We start from the raw sequence: 19,706 nt of genomic DNA, 5'->3' as shown, positions 1-19,706 counted from the left end.
GCATCTGGCATGCTTCTGTGCACTGCCTCATCTTTTCCCCTTTTCTCTGCTGGATCTCCTGCCTTTTTCTCGTTGGTTTACAGGCATTCCTTTTGTGCTGAGGATTGAACCCAGTGCCTCACACATCTTCTTTCTTTTATCTAACAATTAACAAAAATAGCACTCCAGCCTTGGCTTTGTAGCATTTGCCCGATTTCCAAGGTGTAAGTTCTTCCACATTGCCAAGTTCCAACTTGCAATTGGACATCACCGACAGTGGAGCAGCGTACAGATGCGCAGTCGCATCTATCTGTATGTCCACCTCCACTTACCAAAGACAGAGAGGCCACCAAGATGGGGATAAAATCTGTCAGCTGGGCTGCGGGGACTCAGGAACAAAGGAAGAAACGTCAAGCAGGCGCCCACAGAAACGCCAGTAGATCAGCGGGATCTCCTGGCTGACCTGTCAATCAGCGGGATCTCCTGGCTGACCTGTCAATCAGCAGGGTCTCCTGGCCAATCCTGGAGTTCAGCCAGTTCCCAGTGGGACAAGGGACCCTAAAAATCCCTTTTCCTGTCCCAAGCCCTCCCTTCCTGCCGAAGGCCCCATAAATCCCAGCCCTGTGGAGGCCCTAGGGTTTCTGCTCAGACCCTTGTCCTGTCAACTCTGACGGTCTGTCCGCGGTCCGCCCGGAGTGGGTCTCCATAAAGCCTCCTTCAGCGGCCTTTTTAAAACCTCCCTCTTTTGGTCACCGCCCGTTGCCTGGCCTCACAAAATAAAGTAAAATACTTAAAAGAAAAAAAAAAAAAAAAAAAAACCACGAGCCCGGGCCTCAGGTAGCTCGGGCAGGCCGTGAGGCGGGTACCAACACTCCCCAAGGCCCAGGGCGGCCCTGCCGGCCGCGGGCTGGGCGCCACGCCACTCCCCAGAGCCGACGGAGCGACACAGTCCGGCCGTTTACAAGGCGCGGGGGACCCAGCCCAGGGGCGCCACTCCGGGCTGCACCCCAGCCCCTTCTATTTTCATTTCAAGACAGGGCCTCGCTAAGCTGCTGAGGCTGGCCTCCAACCTGCCATCCTCCGGCCTCGGCTTCCCAAATCGCTGGGCTGACAGGACCACGGCGGCCTGGGCAGTCTGCGCTCGGCGACAGGCTCCCAGGGTTCCCGAACACCCGACGCGAGCCCGCGGGGCGGCTGGGCGGACGCTCTGAAAGACACTAGAAGCTGGGCCTCAGCCGGCCAGCGCAACCTCCCCTCGGCGCACGCCAGGCGGAACGCGAGACACCGGCCGGCGCCGTCAGTCACGCGGCGCGACGGCCTCTCAGCCGAACGTCATCTCCCGGCGCCGCCACGATGCGATACGGAAGCCGACGAGCCTCGCCGCGTCGTCCCGTCACTCCGACTCTCGGGCTTCACCCCAAACCGCCCGAAGGCGCGGCCGCCACCAGCTGCGCTCGCTTGCCCGCCCGAGGCCCCGCCCCGCGCCCGCGGGCGCCGCCATGTTGGGGGTCCTCGTCGGGGGCGCGTAGGCGTCTTCATAAGATGCCGGCCCGGGCGCGCGGCAGCCCCCAAGATGGCGTCCATGCGGGAGAGCGACACAGGCCTGTGGCTGCACAACAAGCTGGGCGCCACGGACGAGCTGTGGGCGCCGCCCAGCATCGCGTCCCTGCTCACGGCCGCCGTCATCGACAACATCCGCCTCTGCTTCCACCGCCTCTCGTCGGCCGTGAAGCTCAAGTTGCTGCTTGGCACACTGCACCTCCCGCGCCGCACCGTAGACGAGGTGAGGCGGCCGGCCACGCTCGCCCGGCCCGCGCCGCTCCTGCCCGCCCTCTCGCCCCCGGGGGCCACCGCCCGCACCCCGTCGTCTTCCTAGACCCTCCCTCCGCCAGCTCCCCCGTCCTCCGCACCCCGTCCTCTCCCCGTTTCCCCGCACGTCCTCCCCCATACCCCTCCAACAGATGGACCGCACTCCGTCCTCCCGCTGGACCCCGTCCTCCCCCGCACTCCGTCCTCCCCCGCTGGACCCCGTCCTCCCCCCCAGACCCTCCCGCCTGCGCCTGGGCCGCCAGCGTCTCCGTCGGTGGCGGTGGGCGTCGCCGCTGCGGTCGGGGTCGTGGAGGCGACCCCTGGCGGAGGTGCCGGGCCGCTGCGGGCTGCGGGGCGCCATTGCCTGTCGGGCGTGGGCGTGCGGGTTTGCCTGGCGGCTGTCCCCAGCGCTTCATTGCGTCGCTCTCCGCGCAGAATACTGAAGCGCCAAGGTGGTCTGAACTCTCCAGGCCGCTGTGGTGTCGCCTGTGCGCCGTCGTAGGTCCTAAATGGCCCCTCGTGAGCTGTGGGCACGCGAGCCCGGCTGTGGCTGTGGCTGTGGGTTGGGGTCGGCCGCCGGGCCCCGCCCTCCTCGGAGCTCCTCCTCCCGCGGCCGGTGGCTGCCTACGCCCCTTTCCAAACGGGAGGTTCCCTCGTGCCTAGTGGGAACCTAGTGTCGCGGTATCAGGGGTATCAGCGTGTCCTGGTGGCACGCTGGCGGATTCGTGCGTGGTGCACCTTCCCAAGACCCGGCATGCTCCCCCTGCTGCCTCAGGGAGGCACTGAGGCCCTGCCGTGCTATCGTGCTCTTGTGAGTGGTGCAGTCGCCAACATCGACCCTGGTCCGGGGACTCCTCACAGTACAGTGCTCAGGAGCAGGTGTGGGCGTGTTAGGGTTATGCCAGGTTGTTTTTAGAGTGATCGTATCAAATAGTGCTCCTCTCCAAAGCCTGTCCCTTGTGTTGGCATGAGCATATTTCTAGATGGTTTAATTTGTATCTGCGTTATCACTGATTTGGTTAAACGTCTTTTCATGAGTTTATTTGCTGTTTGCTTTTCTTTTTGTGAATGTTCAGAACTATTTCCTGGTTGTCTTTCTTCATTGCTTAGTAGCAGGTGGAGGGTTTAATAAATGCTGGGTGCCATCCTGACGCAGCGGCATAGGATCCAGCATCTCCCAGCTGCGGCTCCACTTGCTTGCATCTGTGGTTGGGCAGAAGCTCTTGCGTTCACCCACTCTGGGTGCTGGTCTGGCCCTTTTGGGAAGGGCACCCCACGGAGGCCAGGGCCCAGCCCTTTCCCTTGGCAGAGCTGTGTGGCTGTGCCCTTCTTCTGGAGCCTTCGGTTTGCCCGGAGTTGTCAGCTGGTGAAGCTGGGTGTGGTTTTTCCATTTCCACAAAGGTGTCCAGATGAGTGTCCAGTACTACTGATTGCAATGACTGTCCTTTTCTGTGCGCTCACAGTCACTCTGCTGTGAGTCTTTTCCCGCCTCTGCTCATGAGCATTTGTGTATTGCTGTGCTTGTTCTAAGTCAGTTCCTAGTCTGGGCAGCTAACCAACAGGGCAGACTCTCCTGCTTTGTTCCTCAGGTATGTCTTTGACTTCTCCCAGCCTTTGCACTTCATTATGTGCTGCAGCTCATGGATCTACTAATAACAATTTCACTTTCTGTTACTGGTATATACAACTGTAGATATCAGCTTTTAGATAATGAGTTTGAATCGCATACATGTTGGAAGTATCATTAATTGCAATATTTTTTTTCTGTAGAATCTTAATTTTTCTGTGAGCTTAACATGGATATCTTTTCTTCTCTGGTCACCAGAAATCTTTTGTACATTCTTATTTCTGATCACACAATAAGAACTTTGAATGTTTTGACAATAAGATTTTTGTTTCCTGTTTTCTCATGGACATGCCCTTTATCTGGTCAAGGAAATTCATTTTTTGTTCATCAATTTATTTTGCAGGGCTAGAGCCTGTAAAAACCCAGGGCCTCACATATGCTAGGTGAGTGCTCTAAAAATGAGGCACATCCCCAGCCCAAGGAGATTTTTTATATTCCTAGGGTGTTTTTAAAAAATTCTTTTAATTATGAATGAGATGTTTGTTTTGTTTTTCCTTTTCCTGATAAGGAGTCTTGCTCCATTGCCCAATGGATTAGTAAACTTTTTTTTTTTTATTTCTTTAGTCTTAGGTGGACACAGTATCTGTATTTGACATTTATGTGGTGCTGAGACTGAACCCAGGGCCTCATATGAGCCACCTCCCAGCCCCACAGTAAACTTTTTCATTGTTGTGACTAAAGATCTGACAAGAACAACATAGAGGAGGAAACGTCTGTTGGGGTTCATGGTTTCAGAGATTCAGTCCAGACTCCATCATTCTGGACCTGAGGTGAGACAGAACCTCATGGCTCAGAACTTCAAAGGATGTGGAAAGGAGAGCCACTCAGGACATGGCACCCTGAAGCAGCAAGAGAGCTCTGCTCACCCAAGACCAGTTGTAAGCTCAAGGGCACACTCCCAGGGACCTACCTCCTGCAGCCACACCCCACCTCTGATGGCTTTCCCAGAGGGTGAGGGGGTGGGTTCCCATGGGAGGGATGGGCTGGCTGCAAAATAAAAACCATGAAAGTAGAACCACCAAATAGACATGAAAGACCAGAAATGTATTTTTCAGAGCAAGGGCAGTAACGGGTTAGGCTGACTGGAGTGGTAGGCTTCTAGCAAAGACGGAGCCTGCTTGCTTTATTTATTGCGGACAGATCTGGACGGGTAGGTGCTAGGTTTCAGTGTGGGCCCCCTCAGGAGACGGTGGGGTGAGCAGCCTGTTGGGCTCTTCCTAGGCCACGCCCATCTCCAGGGCTGTGCTAGACTGGAGCAGTGAGCTAGGTAGGACACAGTGTGAACCAGAAGTTCTCAGCCCACTGAGAGTTCCTGATGCCAGGCTTTCCTGCCTGATGGCTCCAGCATCACTTAGTCTACGGATTCACAATGGCTCCCCACACCCACCTGCCTGTAGTCACACCCAATTAATCTATTCAAGTGGAGACACTGAGTGGGCTAAAGCTTTTGCATCTATTCATTTCACCTTTAAACTTCCTTGCATTGTCTCACCCTTGAGCTTTGGAGGACACCTCCGATCTAAACCATGTCACCCAGGCTGGTCTTCAGTTCATGCATCCAGGTGATCTTTCTGCCTCAGCCTCCTGACTCCTGGGACCCAGTCATGCACAACCACATCCAGCTTGAATGAGGTTTTTGGTTTTATTTTTGTTCTGGGGAGGGCACTTAGCCCCCAGCCCTTTATTTTGTATATTATTTAGAGACAGGGTCTCACTGAGTTGCTTAGTGCCTCACTAAGTTTCTGAGACTGACTTTGAACTTGTTAGCCTCCTGCCTTGGCCTCCCAGGCCACTGGGATTAACAGGCATGTGCCACCACACCCCACTTTGAGCTTTTTTTGTTGTTGTTTTAACCACTTTATTGAGATACAGTTCACATGCCATGCAGTTCACCATTGAAGATGTTAAGGGAGTGATTTTTAGTGATTCGGAGAGTTAATCATCCTAACCAACATTTCCATTATCCCTCGTCCCAAATAATTGTCCTCGGTGCAGTTCCCCATAGTCCTTTTCCCTCCTAGTCCTAAACTACAGCTGCATGTTCTGTACATTTCACATAAATGGAATCACACAGCGCATAGCCCTCCTTTTGGTTTTGTGGTACAGGGGATGGAACCCAGGTGCACTGCCGTGATCCTGCCTTAGCCTCCTGTCTTTCGGTTTTACTCGGGTTTCTGTCAGTTGCCCAGGCTGACCTGGAACGTGCATCCTCCTGGCTCGGCCTCCGGTGCTGGGAAGGCAGCAGCTCGTGGTCTTTACTCAACTCCTTTCTCTGAACAGAGTGCCTTCTAGGTTGGTACCCATTGTGGCAGGTGTTGGTGCTGTGCTCCTCTAATACTGAGTGGACCGTGCGTCTGTCCACTGCGCAGCAGATGGGCTTGGGGGCTGTTCCCACTGGCAGCTATTGTGGGTGGTGCTGCTGTGAGCACACCCGGTAGGATCTTGTCTCCGTGGTCTGTGCCTGGGAGTGGGGCTGCACTTCTGTGGTGAGTCTCAGGTTTTAGGGAATCGCCACACTGCCCTCCATAGTAGCACCACCACATTAACAGAATAACTTTCATTGTAAACCAAAGCTGTATTCCTGACCCCTAAGCTGGTTACTTTCTGTTACTGGGTTACATTGTCCTGCTAACAGGTGTAGGAATTTTGTATCTACGCTCATGGGTAGAATCCACCTGTAGTGTCACTTGCCAGATGGTCTTTGTCAGATTTTTGTGTTGAGGGAATGAATGCTCCTGCCTGTATAAAATGACTTTAATGCATCCTCTATTTTCCTCTTTTTCAAAAATATTTATTTATTTATTTATTTTAGTTGTAGTTGTCAGAACGTTTATTTTTTTAATGTGGTGCTGAGGATTGAACCCAGGGCTTCTCATGTACCAGGCAAGCGTTCTACGACTGAGCCACAACCCCAGCTCCCCCGCTCTTTTTTTTTTTTTTTTTTTTGTATTGAGGATTGAACCCCACAGCCACATCCCCAGCTCTTTTATATACTTTATTTAGAGACAGGGCCTCACTAAGTTACTGAGGCTGGCTTTGAACTTGAAATCCTCCTGCTTCAGCCACCTAAGCCACTGGGATCACAGGCGTGTGCCACCGCCCCAGCTGCATCTATGAAGTTTTGATACATGATAATTCCTTCACTGACCCCCGTGTAAATTAGGAATGTTTCTCAATTTCCGTACATTCAAGAACAACAGATTTTTGTTGTTTTTATTACTGATTTCTAGCTATAGTGAACTCTTATCAGAAAATAGTCCAAATTATTTCATTTGCCTGAAATGAGATTTGCTTAGTGACAGAATATATGGTTAGTTTTTATAAATGTTTGTGGGTGAGCTTTAGAAGCATGTTTATTCTCTTAGTTTTAAAATCCTTTGCTGGGGCTGGGGATGTGGCTCAAGCAGTGACACGTCTGCCTGGCATGCGTGCGGCCCGGGTTCGATCCTCAGCACCACATACAAACAAAGATGTTGTGTCCATAGAAAACTAAAAAATGAATATTTTTTAAAAAAAAGATCCTTTGCTGAATATACATATGTTTATTAGGTCAACTATTGCTTAATTGTGCTCCACTCTGTTCTGAATATATTTTTAAAATTCAGAGACTGATCTGTTCATCTCCCCATTATGATGATTATGAATTTGTTTGTCCTCCTTATCAGCTACTGCTTTATGAATTTGGGGGCTATGTTATTAGGTGCATGCAAGTTTAGAGTTAAACGTTTGAGTTGCTTGGTGAAGTGAACCCTGGTCTGTGTGAAGAGATCTGTTGTGTCTAGCATTAGGACAGGCATGTCAGCTTTCTTTGTATGTATGTATGTATGTATGCACATAGACTTCTTTTTTGGATTTCTCCAATGTTTAAGAAATGAGGGACTGGGATTGTGGCTCAGTGAGAGCACTTGCCTAGCATATGTGAGGCACTAGGTTTGATCGTCAGCACCACATATAAATAAAAAATAAAGGTACATCAACAACTAAAATATATTCTTTAAAATTGATATTGAAGACCTCATTTACTTAGATTGTGAGAGAACTAACCATTCTGAACAATATATTTTCCTGAAAACCATTTTTATTATTATTTTTTTTTGGTATTAAAAAATCTTTCTGAATTATCCTCGTTCCATTGTCTAGCCTATCCTTTTTTTCTCAGTCCTATAAGGGTTTGGTACCTTAGGAATATCACCCTGAAAATTAATCCTTTCTGCAAGGGACCATAGGTCTAGCTGATGAGTGACTTGGCTGGATGTGTTCCCCAGTGTGTCAGGGTTCTTCTGAGAAGGGTGTTGGTGCACACCAGGGACTTGAGCCAGGCAGAGCCCGTGTTCTGGCCCAGGTCTGAAGGCTGGGAAAGTCCACCTTCTACAGTCCAGTAGAAGGGCACATCCTCTTACGTAGCTTTTTTCTTATTCTGTTTCCCCCCCTGTTTTTGAGATGGAATTTCTCTTGGTCACCTAGTCTAGCTTTGAATTCCTGAAGTGAGGCAGTCTTCCTGCCGCAGCCTCCCAAGTAGCTGGGACTACAGGTGTCTACCACTTTATCTGGCACCCCCCTCACTTTTTATTCAGGTCTTCAGCTGATTGGATGAGGTTTGTCCACATTCAGGATGGCAATCCACTTTGCTGTTTACTGTTCCAAATGTTAATCTCATCCAGAAACATTCTCACGTACACACCCAAGATAATGTTTGACCTGAATATCTGGCTGGCACATGAGTGTAATTCTAGCGATATGGGAGGCTAAGCCAGGAGTATCACACACTGGAGGCCAGCCTCAGCATCTTAGTGAATCCCTGTCTCAAAATAAAAAGTGTTGGGGGTGTAGCTCAGTGGTAAAGTGTCCCTGAATTTGCTCCTCAGTACTACAGAAGAAAAAATATATACACAGGATCTACTATAACCTGTTTCTGAGTGAAATCTTGGAACCAGTTCACTTATTTTGTGATGTATCTGTGGGGTTTTTTTGTTTTGTTTTGTTCTGCTTTTTTTTTTCTTTTTTTAAGAAATACTGTAATAGAACTTTTACTTTTTTTTTTTTTAAAGAGAGAGTGGAGAGAGAGAGAGAGAGAGAGAATTTTTTAATTTTTTTTTTTTTTTTTTTTTAGTTTTTCGGCAGGCACAACATCTTTGTATTTGGTGCTGAGGATCGAATCCGGGCCGCACGCATGCCAGGCGAGCGCGCTACCGCTTGAGCCACATCCCCAGCCCCGAACTTTTACTTTTTTTAACATCTATTTTTTAGTTAGAGGTGAACACAATATCTTTATTTTATTTTTTATGTGGCGCTGAGGATCGAACCCGGTGCCTCACGCATGATAGGCAAGTATTCTGCCACTGAGGTGTTCCCCATCCCTAGTCTTAAAAGGTAGTGAGCAGGGCTAGGGATGTGGCTCAAGCGGTAGCGCGCTCGCCTGGCATGCGTGCGGCCCGGATTCGATCCTCAGCACCACATACAAACAAAGATGTTGTGTCTGCTGAAAACTAAAAAATAAATATTAAAAGTTCTCTCTCTCTCTCTCTCTCTCTCTCTCCCCCCACCCTCGTCTCTCACTCTCTCTTTAAAAAAAAAAAAAGAAAAGAAAAAAAAGCTTGTGAGCAGCCATTTTCAGCCAGTAGAGGGAGCTCGTTCAGCAAGGGGCACAGCAGCAACATGGGGCCCTTTGTTGTGTGCTGGGGTGGAACCGCTCTTGCCAAGGGAGGTGGGGGGTTCCTGCAGGTGACCAGGCCCTGCCTGGATGAAGTTCAGGCTGTGTTTGAAAGGGCTTTGAGGAAATAGGTGCTGCTACCGGATGAGACCAGCAGTCCCCTCCAACCCTCAGCGTGGCCCCAGAGCTGGTTTGGAAGGAGCACTGGTGACCGCGGGGGTGTTCAGTATGTAGAATGGCCTGCCCAGCTCACCAGAGTCTGTGGCAGGTGCAGCTGTTCCTCAGTCGCACAGGAGCTAGTGTGTCTGCAGCGTGCACAGGCAGCAGCGTCCCTGGAAGCACATGCCGGTTGGCACTCGTCCACTGAGAAGCTGGTCAGCAAGGCTGTGGTATTGCCTCTTCTCAGAGGGTCCAGTGAGGCCTTTCTGAACAGCACACTACCAAATGGGTCTCCCTTCCTGGAACCATCTGTGGCCCACTTCATTTCTCATGTCACTGTGCTGAGTCGTGTGTGCCAAGTCCAGGAGGCTTCATTGCTGGGTGGCCCTCTGCTGGCTGCGCCTCTGCTCGTGTCTCCAGTGGATACTGGGGTGTGGGTGGTCTGCTCCTGTGGTGGGCAAGCACCTCTCTGGGAGGGCTGCCCTCCCTCCCTGCTGTGTCGCTGAGCTGTGCCCTTGGCCCTGTGACTTGTCCTTCCCATGTGCTCTTTTCCTTCCATCCCCTGGACCTCTGTTGGTAGGTGGTCTCTGGTGTGTCAGTCTACCCTTCCACCCTTTTCTGTGCTGTTAGTCTGGGTGTCTGTTTTTCTCTGTGTCCTGAATTCAGGGTCCCCAGCCACAAATTTGGTGTGAACTTTCCTTACAGTGTGTGTGCACATGCCTGCACATCACCCATGGAGCGTTCCAGCAGCACGCCAGAGTGCCTTCCTGGCAAGGGCCAAAAATTCTTCCTATTCATGATACGGTCCACCCCTCACCACTAGTCCTGGAGCCCCTGGTGTAGCGTGCACGTACTTAGGAAGCGCACAGATGTGGTTAAGCACAGGGAGAGCGTGGCTGAGGCAGGGTCTGTTGATGGGGGTGTTCATTCTGAAGGTGGCTGTGTTAGTGTCACTACCAGACAAGGCAATTGTCCCTTGGTAGCTGGAACAGGACACAAGCCCCTGCAGAGAGCGTAGACAGGGGCTCTAATCCCTTCTGTGAAGTGGAGCAGTACTTGCATCTAGGATTGCCCTCCTCTTGTGTGTGCCAAGTCTCTAGGAGACTTCGAGCACATCGCAGGATGTGGTGGCTCCCTGATCTTGTTGATTAGGGAGTGATGACAAGAAGAAAGTCCATATATGTGTAGTACAAACTTTTATTTTTAAGAATGTTTCCATCTGTGGTCGGCTGAATCCATGGATGTGGAGCCTGAGGGGAAGGAGAGCCAACTCTGCCGCAGACTCAGAGGCTATCAACAGACATAGATTTCTCTCACTTCCGGAGGCTGGGAGTCCAAGCTCCGGGTGCCTGCTTGCAGGTGGCTCGGTCTGATGGCACCCTCACCTTGTGGGAAGTGGGAGAGAGACCCCGGTGGACGAGCCAGAGCCCCCCTTCTGACCTGCCTCCCCACAGAGGCCCCATTTCCAGGTTCCCTCAGCGGTGGATTTGCGGTTGTCCACGGGTAATGTCTTCCACATCCTACCCCAAGGCAGGGTGTTGGGGTGGAGCCCTCATTGATTTCCCTTTGGAAATAGACTGAGGGAGTGTTCACCACTCACCACATGAGGGCACAGTGGGAAGGGACCACCGAACCAGGAAGTGATCCTTGGCAGATCCTAAGTCATCTGGTGCCTGGGCGTGGGGCTCTGGCTCCAGAATGAGGGGGACACTGCTGTTCTCAGGCCATCTTGTAAGGCAGACTTTACCAGGAGTGTGGAGGGTGTGGAATTCAGTCTGGAGTAGTGGCCTTTTGGTTTTAATCTCCTTTTTTCTTCAACCCCCCCCCCCATTTTTAGAAAACATTGTCCAGTTTTCTCTCTTGGTAGATGTTGGCTTCCTGAGGCTGCTGTAAAAATGTGGCTCAGGACCACAGCAGTTCAGCAGTGGGTGGCCGGCCACATTGCCACAGGCCACAGGCCGTCCTCTCTCTCCTGGCAGCTGTGGAGGTCTTTGGCCTACATGTGCACCAGCCACCTGAGCCGTGTGGCCATCTTTCCCTGTGTTTGCATGTCCACTCCCTCCCTGTACATCTGTCTCTGTGTCCATGTTCTTGTTCTGGGCGAGTTGGGTGGCGCTGTGGTCCGGGATAGCGGTGCAAACCGGTTGTTCAGGCCAGGCCCTCCTTGTGCCCAAGGAGTGGTGTGGCTGTCCACCCGCCTCAGCACCTGTTGCTGGCCTGGGTTCAGCTCTTGGTACCTGAGATGCTCCGTGCAGACTTCCTGAGTGACAGTGGAGGTGGCCCTAAGAGGGGAGACAGGCCCAGGGAATTGGTGTTGCCAGGAGCTGTCAGGGAGGCCATGGGGAGGCGCTGCAGGCTGAGCCACTGCCACCTAGTAAAAGCTGTGGCCGTGCAGGGAAGAGGGGTGGCCCTGGGTTGGGGTAGGGGACTAGAGCAAGGGAGCTCCAGGAGGACGTATGGGCCGCGAGGTGATTGCTGTCTAGGTGGGCTACCCTGTGCTCACCCAGAGCAGTGGAGTGTGGAGTGGGCGGGGTGCAGACACCTCCCTGTGCGCAGCGTGCTGGGCTCAGCCGGTTGTGCTTCTCTGTCTTCTCTCCTCTGCAGATGAAGGAAGCCTTGATGGAGATCATCCAGCTCGCCACCTTGGACTCCGACCCCTGGGTCCTCATGGTTGCTGACATTCTGAAGTCCTTTCCTGACACAGGGTCCCTTAACCTTGACCTTGAGGAGCAGAACCCGAATGTTCAAGATATTTTAGGAGAACTTAGAGAAAAGGGTATGAAGTGTGGCCTTGTGTTCTGTTGGGAAGAGAGAAATGTTTTCTAGAAGAAACTGGATTGTTAGGCAGTTGTGTTTTACGTGTTTCCAGAATACTACCTGCATGTGCCTCATGCCCACGTGCTGCTGCCTGGCCTTGTGCCAGTCCCTCTCGCAGCTGCCACAGCCTGTAGGTCTCTGCACTGGGTTTTGGCTGTTTAAAAGTGTGCTTTTTACAAATATGCCAACCATTCTGTTGTTAGAATGTGAACTGAAAACTATTTGGAAAGTCTTTGCAGAAGCCAGATGCAGAGGTGCATGCCTGTGATCCCAGTGACTTGGGAGCTAAGGCCGAAGGGTTTCAAATTCCAGGCCAGCCTGGACAGCGTAGAGAGACCCTGTCTCAGAATAAAACATAAGAAGGTTTGGGGGGTGTAGCTCAGTGATAGATCGTCCTTGGGTTCAATCCCCAGTACCAAAAGGAGAAAGGCAGAGTGTTTGCAGGTGGTTATAAGTAACGTGGGTGAAGGGGATATCTGTCCCTTTGGAATTCTTCCTCCTCTGAAAAATGGGAACTGGCAGCCCCTGAGAAGCAGACTGTGCCGGCAGGCAGCACTGCAGCTGGGGACACAGGTGGCCTGTTATGCTGCCCAGGCCAGCTGTGCAGGGGCCACTTGTGCAGCCAGCTGTGCTGGTGCTTCTGGCACCTCAGGTGTCTGCTGGACTTGTAATTGCACACACACCACACAGACCCTGTGAGCACACGGGCCGCTCAGGTGCACACACGTCCTGCGGGGGTTGCGCTCAGCGAGTGGAGGGAGCGCTCAGCGGGTGGAGGGAGCTGTCCTCCTGTGAGCTGGAAGAGCCTAGGGCAGCCAATTCCAGGAGCTGACCATGCTTTTCTCAGGGTGGTTATGTAACCAATGGGGGCAGCAGGTACTCCTGTCCCCCTACCATGAAGAGTTTTTTCCTGGAGTTTGGACCCCTCAGTGACCACGTAGACTCGGGCAATGGGTGTGGGCAGTTTTGTAAGTCTAGGATTCAGCCAGCAGTGTCCAAGAGGCCACTGACCTGGGGCTCCTGGAGAGTCTGGAGAAGCTACACAGCTACTCCTCTTACTGCACAGCATGTGTGGCCAGAATCCAAGGTCAAGGGGTGCAGCCCCTCTAGGTGTGGCTGTGTGACCAGGGGCCCCCAGGTTTGCAGCAGAGCAGCCAGCATTCCCTTTCCTCTCTCCCACGGGGTTCTGTTTCTGCAGTGTTACCCTGAGGTTCTGCCTTGGGTGGGGGGCCTGGCCCACTTTGACGACCTTAGTTCTGGGTGGTGGAGTTGGATCCAGGGGAAGCCAGTCTCCTGGGCCCTGGGGGGATTGAAAGCAGAGCAGAGGCTGCCATAACGCCCTGGGAAAGGGCCTCTAACCGGCTGGGGCTCTCCACAGTGGGTGAGTGCGAGGCGTCCGCCATGCTGCCACTGGAGTGCCAGTACCTGAACAAGAACGCCCTGACCACGCTCGCCGGGCCCCTCACCCCACCCGTGAAGCATTTCCAGTTAAAGCGGAAGCCCAAGAGTGCCACGCTGCGGGCGGAGCTGCTGCAGAAGTGTGAGTGCTGCCATGGGCCTGGCCACCGTATGCGGGCCCTGGCTTTCAGGCCCCGCTGCCTGCGAGGGCCCAGCTGTCTATTCAGAGACTTCTGAAAGCACGGGTCAGAAACTTGAGGATTTTCAGGTCATGGTGTCTGATCTGTGATGGGTGCCCAGGCCTCCCGCACGTAGCAGTGCAGGTGGGCTGCCTGTCCCTCAGCTTTCGGTGCTCCCCGTTTCCCTTGAAGATGTCTGCTGTCTCACCTTGTAGAAGTTGTGTGGAAGGTGCTTGCTGGGTCCAGTGAGGAGTGATGGCGCCAGTTAAGTAGCAAAGCATGGGATTCACGCCAGGCATAGGCCCCGTGTGGTAGTCCACACACCTGGGAGACTGAGGCAGAAGGCCCCCCGAACAACATAGCCTGGTGCTGTCTCAGAAAAAGAGCAGAACAACCTGGAAAACCAAACCACAGCCAGTGTTGGGCACACACCTACATTGGCGCTCAGGAGCCTGGGGTAGGAGGAGCGCAGGTCCGAGGCCAGCCTCAGCAACTTAGGCCCTAAGCAACTTAGACCCTGTCTCAAAATACAGATTTAAGAAAGGACTGAGGATTAGGAGCACCCCTGGATTCAATCCCCAGTATAAAAAACAACCATGACCACAGATCCCAGTGAGGCCTCACCCTGAGGGGTCATTAGTGACAGATCTAAATGCTCTGTTCTCCCACTGTCTTCTGCTGTGACTCTTGCTTGGAGGAGGCAGCATCCCAGGGCCAGCCCAGTTCTGGGGGCTTGCAGAGTCTCTGGCCAGTGGGCAACTCTTAGAGGTCTGCTTGTCCCTCAGGTTCCACCTCCAGGAGTCAGTGGCAGAACTTGGCTCTGGCCAGGGGCAGCTGAGGCACTCTGCCTGTCACCCTGCAGCATTATTAGCTGAGCCAGGGAAGTCCCTGTTCTTTGTCCTATTAGGCACTGAGGAGAGACCAGGGGAGTGTGCTCTGGGGGCCCTCCTGGCCTGTGGGCACTCACCTGGGAGTTCTAGGCAGAAGGCCTGGCTGTGGTATTTGCATTGGGCTGCGGCCTTCACACGGCTCATGTTTTCTGAGGTGTGCTTTTGGTGGGCAAGAGGCCCTGTCGTTGTGAGGATTGATGGGTGACCTTCTCTGCATAGCCACCGAGACAGCACAGCAGCTGAAGAGGAGTGCGGGGGTGCCGTTCCATGCCAAGGGCCGGGGGCTGCTCCGCAAGATGGACACCACAAGTAAGCCAGACGCCCGCCCATCAGCTCTGTTATTTGCCAGATGCGATGACCTTCCTTTTGGGACAAGTCACTGTGCCATTGGCCCTGCAGAAGCACATGACAGGACAGGAGAGGGCAGACTCCCTCGTCCCTGAGATGCTCTGGGGTGGTGTCCAGTGCAGTGTTGCTGCTGGCCGGCACTGTCCTGCTCTAGGTTCCTCGTAGTGGCACGACAGGGCCACAGACTGCGGGATGGGTGTGCTCAATAGCATGGGGCAGCCCTGCTGGTCCTGCGTCTGTGCCCAGGCTGATCTGTGTGCCCACTCACACAGATTGGTGTGGATGTGACCAGAGGGAGTACTAGTGACAGGAACCCAGGGTTGCCCCTGGAGCTCCAGGGGCTGGCACACCTCCAGCGGAAGCCGCGGGGCCGGAGGGCAGGAGGGCTGCTGCGCACTAGGGAGCTGCAGGGAGGGGCCTCGGCTGCCCTCGGCATCTTGTCCCACCACGTGTCCATGATCACAGGAGCCTTGGTGATGGCGGCCCCTCCCTGCAGAAGTGTGGCCCTGGCCTGGCCCGGCCCTCTCATGGCTACGGCTCCACCCTGCTGAGCAGATCCCATCTTCCTGTCTCCTTAGCAAAGCCCCCCAGAGCAGGGCTGTACCTGTTTTGCTGGGGTGGGAGAGCGTGGTTGTCCATCAGTCATGTCCACCCTTGACCCAGTGTTCTGACCGCACAACTCAGTAGGCACTTCTCAGCCCCAAGCCTGGAATAAGCCCTGGTGGGCACCCTAAACAGGAAAGGTGGACAGCTGCCAGGGCTCAGCAGTGCAGAGCTTGGTCAGGTGTGGGAGGACTCGGTTCTCGTGGACTGTGGCCCTGTTCACTAAAGGGCACAAGAAGGAAGCGGAGGCCAGCATTCCACCTCGAAGACAGGAGGGTTGGTGACCTGGCAGAGGTCGAGGCATTGCTGTTTTTCTGGGGTAGCTTAATGTCCCCAGGCAGCCCTTGCCCTGGCCAGCTGTCCTCTCCCTTCATTCCAGCCCTCTTGGGCTCACAGCAGGAGCACATGACAGGACACTGGGCCAGTGGGGTCTGAGCTGAACACCTGCTCCCCACAGCGATATTGGCAAGAACAGCCTCAGCAGAACACACGGAGAGTGGCAGGGACCAGGTCCTCCCCAGGTCCTCCCCGAGGTCCTCCAGAGGCAGCTCCGGCCCAGCCTTCTCTTGTGGGCAGAGGATGCCGGGGCTCCTGTGGACATCCCTGCTGGCCACTGACAGACACGGTCTTCTCCCCAGCCCCACTCAAAGGCATCCCGAAGCAGGCACCCTTTAGAAGCCCCACCACGCCCAGTGTCTTCAGCCCTGCCGGAAACCGGACCCCCATCCCACCTTCCAGGACCCCACTACGGAAAGAGAGGGGTGTGAAGGTAGGCCTGCTCCCGCTCCCCAGCGCCCCAGGCAGCCCCCTCCCATAGGCCGTGGGCGAGTCTGGAGCTGTTTGTCTTGGCAGCTCCTCGACATTTCTGAGCTGGACATGGTCGGTGCTGGCCGAGAGGCGAAGAGGAGAAGGAAGACCCTGGGTGTGTATGGGCTTCCCCCAGGGCTGGGCGGGAGGCCCAGACCTGCTCTCAGCTCTCGCTGTCCCCACCGGCACCAGTTCGCCCTGAGCCATCTGAGGCCTCAGAGCACCTCACAGCACCTCTGGCTTCTCCACAGACACAGAGGTGGTGGAAAAGCCGGCCAAGGAGGAGACGGTGGTGGAGAACGCGACCCCTGACTACGCAGCCGGCCTGGTGTCCACACAGGTAGGGCTCTGCTGCCCCACCCAGACACAGCCCGCAGGGCGCTCTCGTTCTGAAGGTTGGAGAAAGTGACCGAGCGTGTGTGCGCACACGTGCGCGCGTGTATATGTGTATGTGCGCGCGCACACGAGGGGTGGCCTGGGCTAGGACCCTAATCTACCCATCAACTCAAGTTTGGAATGAGCACCTGCCACACACTCCTGGAGACACTGCTGCCTGGGGATGTCCTCACTGCTGTGCCTCAGTAAGGGTCCTGCCAGGGGTGAGTGGGGCATATCACCCCGAGTCTGGAGTGGTGTGGCCTAAGAGGTGCAGGGCGGGGGAGGCTGGCGTGTGGTCATCCTTGGAAAGAGGGCCTTTTCCTGCTGTCCAGGCTGTGGGTCAGCTAAGGCTGGTGCATTTCTTTACAGTGTCCACGCACTGTGGGCAGTTGTTGCTACTCTCCAGAGATGGTGGTTCATGGCCTCCCAAATGGGAGCTGCTCAGCTGCTCGGCCCCTCCTCTGCCGAGGGGGTTCCAAGAACCAGGAAGGGTGGCGGGGCTGAGGTTTGGGCCAGCCTGGAGCAGCTCTGCCCTGAGGCTTATGACACCTGTTAAGCTGGTCGGGTGATGTACAGTGCAGGTCCAGGCCAAGCCAGAGAGGGTTGCTCTGAAACCCAGGCCTGTGCTGAGGGACCATCACTGTCTTCCAGAAACTTGGGTCTCTGAACAGCGAGCCTGCACTGCCCTCCACAAGTTACCTGCCCTCCACACCCAGTGTGGTCCCAGCCTCCTCCTACGTCCCCAGCTCCGAGGCTCCCCCAGGTGAGTGACTGCAGTGTGTTGCTCCGGGGGCTGTAAGGGCTCCTCCTGCCACCTGGAGCCAGTGTACCACCTGGAAGGTGGCCTTGCCCACATGGTGCTGCAGGGGCCCACAGTGCTGTTTCTTCATTATCAAGACATCTGTTCTGTCGTCCTTTAGCTTCTGCTGGTTGGGGGTGGGGGAGCCCCTCCTTGCCAAGAAATAAACCCCCTGCACACAGGTAGCCACTGTCTGCTGTCCCGTCTGTACTCCAGGGGCAGGGGACAGACCCTCAGGAGGGGCTGAGGGCCCCGGGGACAGACCCTCAGCCCCCAAGTTTCTGGAGATCTGTGGGAAGCTGGAACTGAACCATTCACCTGACTTAGGCTTTGGTTGTGCTGCAATGCAGAAAGGCCTCAGGCCTGGCAGCCTGTATTTTGTTGCCAGCACCTCACACCCCAGGCCACTTGTGAGGATCTGAAAGTGCTTGGGACTGCAGGTTCTGCCCCTTTTGGTGGGGCATGCAGGGTTTATGCCAGGGAGGGCTGCTTGTCCTGCAGGAGAAGGACAGAGCAGGTGGGTTTGGGGTGCCAGCTGGTCAGGGCCTGGGAAATGGAGGGTGGGGTCTGGGGCAGGTGGCTTAGAGAATGGGGGCTAGGCACAGGTCTGGTGCAGAGGGGGAGGTGGGGGACCTAGTCCCAGCCTCCCTCACCAGGTCCTACTTTACCCTAGCACCATCTTCCCGGGAAACCAGCCTGCAGGCCAGCCGGCCACCTGAGGAGCCCAGCACCCCGAACCCCACACTGCCGGCACAGTTTAAGCAGAGGGCACCCATGTACAACAGCAGCCTGAGCCCTGCTGCACCTACACCTGCAGCACCCACATCACCCCTGACGCCCACCACACCCCCAGCTGTTGCCCCAGCTGCTCAGACGCCCCCAGTGGCAATGGTGGTCCCCCAGTCCCAGCCCCCTGCCCAGCAACAGCCTAAGAAGTTGTCCCTCACGGTAGGTGGGTCCTGGCAGGACCTGTGGGCTTCCAGGTAGTTGGTATAGTCTTGCCCATCTGCACCTGGGGTGGGAGATGACCCAGGGGGGCCTGGGCACCCAAATCCTCCTCTTGCTCACAGAGAGAGCAGATGTTTGCCGCCCAGGAAATGTTCAAGACAGCCAACAAGGTCACACGGCCCGAGAAAGCCCTCATCCTGGGCTTCATGGCTGGTTCCAGAGGTATGTATGGGGCCGGGCCTGGGTGGTGCCCTGACGGGTGGGGATGGGCTCCTTAGCCCCAGGCCCCTGCCCAGCAGCCCCTGCCCTCCACAGAGAACCCGTGCCAGGAGCAAGGGGACGTGATCCAGATCAAGCTGAGCGAGCACACAGAGGACCTGCCCAAGGCTGATGGCCAGGGCAGCACCACCATGCTGGTGGATACTGTGTTCGAGATGAACTACGCCACAGGCCAGTGGACACGCTTCAAGAAGTACAAGCCCATGACCAACGTATCCTGAGGATCACCTGCCTCTGCTGTTGGCCCTGGCTATGTAGGGCTCTGAGGGACAAGGGCTTGGCAGAGCAGCCAGGGGTTGATGCTGGCAGGCTGAGGCCCTGCCTATGCCCAGCTGCCCACAGTGCTGTGGAGCCCCCAGCTTACTCAAGTTTTAGGTCTTTTCTCCGGTGTTTGGGGCTTATTTTTTATATTTTAATATGGGTTACTTTTTTTGTGTGATTTAAGATACTTTTTTGGATCCAATATTACAGTTTTGAATGTTCTAGTTAACCAAAAACGTTATAACTTCCCAATTTTAGTGCCTGTTAGACTTTTACCTTTTTTATTTTTTCTTAAATTCTACCGACTGAGTGTGAGAGCTTTTCCCTGCTAGTGCACCCTGTTCCGCAAGGTTGAGGGACCAAAGGTGGTACCTGGCGATGCTGCAGGGTGGCGGCACTGCCTGGGCAATGCCAGAGGAGGCAGTGGGCCTCGCCTCCCGTCAGCGTCTGCCCGGGAGTTTTGTATGTCTTTTGTATAGCTGTGGATAAGTCTTTGGGTCCCTATTTTCATTGTAAGACTGAGTGATTAAAGTCCAGCTTTTCTAAAGGAGGCCCGCAGAGCTCTGTTTCAGGCCTGATCTCCCTGCTCCGGGGCCTGCTCCTCCAGGCAGGAGGGTGGGTGTCGGTATGAGGGTCACACCAATGGCAAGGGCTGTGGTCACAGGCCCTACTGGGAAAGCCCTGGGACTGCCCGGCTGCAGGGCCGGCCGGGAGAGGAGCAGACTGCCTCAGACCTTTTCACCTTGACTGGGACTTGGGACCAAATTATTTTTGA

General features: G+C 54.6%; 1 protein-coding gene across 1 annotated transcript; it reads left to right on the top strand.

The window, feature by feature from the left end:
- The first annotated feature begins 1,334 nt into the window (after positions 1–1,334).
- Positions 1,335–19,478, top strand: Nelfa (negative elongation factor complex member A). The gene is made up of 11 exons (XM_076863960.1): positions 1,335–1,762; positions 11,829–12,000; positions 13,420–13,581; positions 14,728–14,817; positions 16,098–16,228; positions 16,312–16,381; positions 16,518–16,606; positions 17,296–17,407; positions 18,117–18,391; positions 18,514–18,613; positions 18,707–19,478. Exons 1-11 carry the CDS (start codon positions 1,553–1,555, stop codon positions 18,889–18,891), a joined length of 1,596 nt encoding a protein of 531 aa, XP_076720075.1. The 5' UTR covers positions 1,335–1,552; the 3' UTR covers positions 18,892–19,478.
- Positions 19,479–19,706: the final 228 nt, after the last annotated feature.

This window comes from Callospermophilus lateralis, chromosome 8 (assembly GCF_048772815.1).
Source record: "Callospermophilus lateralis isolate mCalLat2 chromosome 8, mCalLat2.hap1, whole genome shotgun sequence".
Lineage (NCBI taxonomy): Eukaryota > Metazoa > Chordata > Mammalia > Rodentia > Sciuridae > Callospermophilus > Callospermophilus lateralis.
The sequence above is the reverse complement of the archived record's forward strand: the minus strand, read 5'-3'. Positions and strand labels throughout refer to the sequence as shown.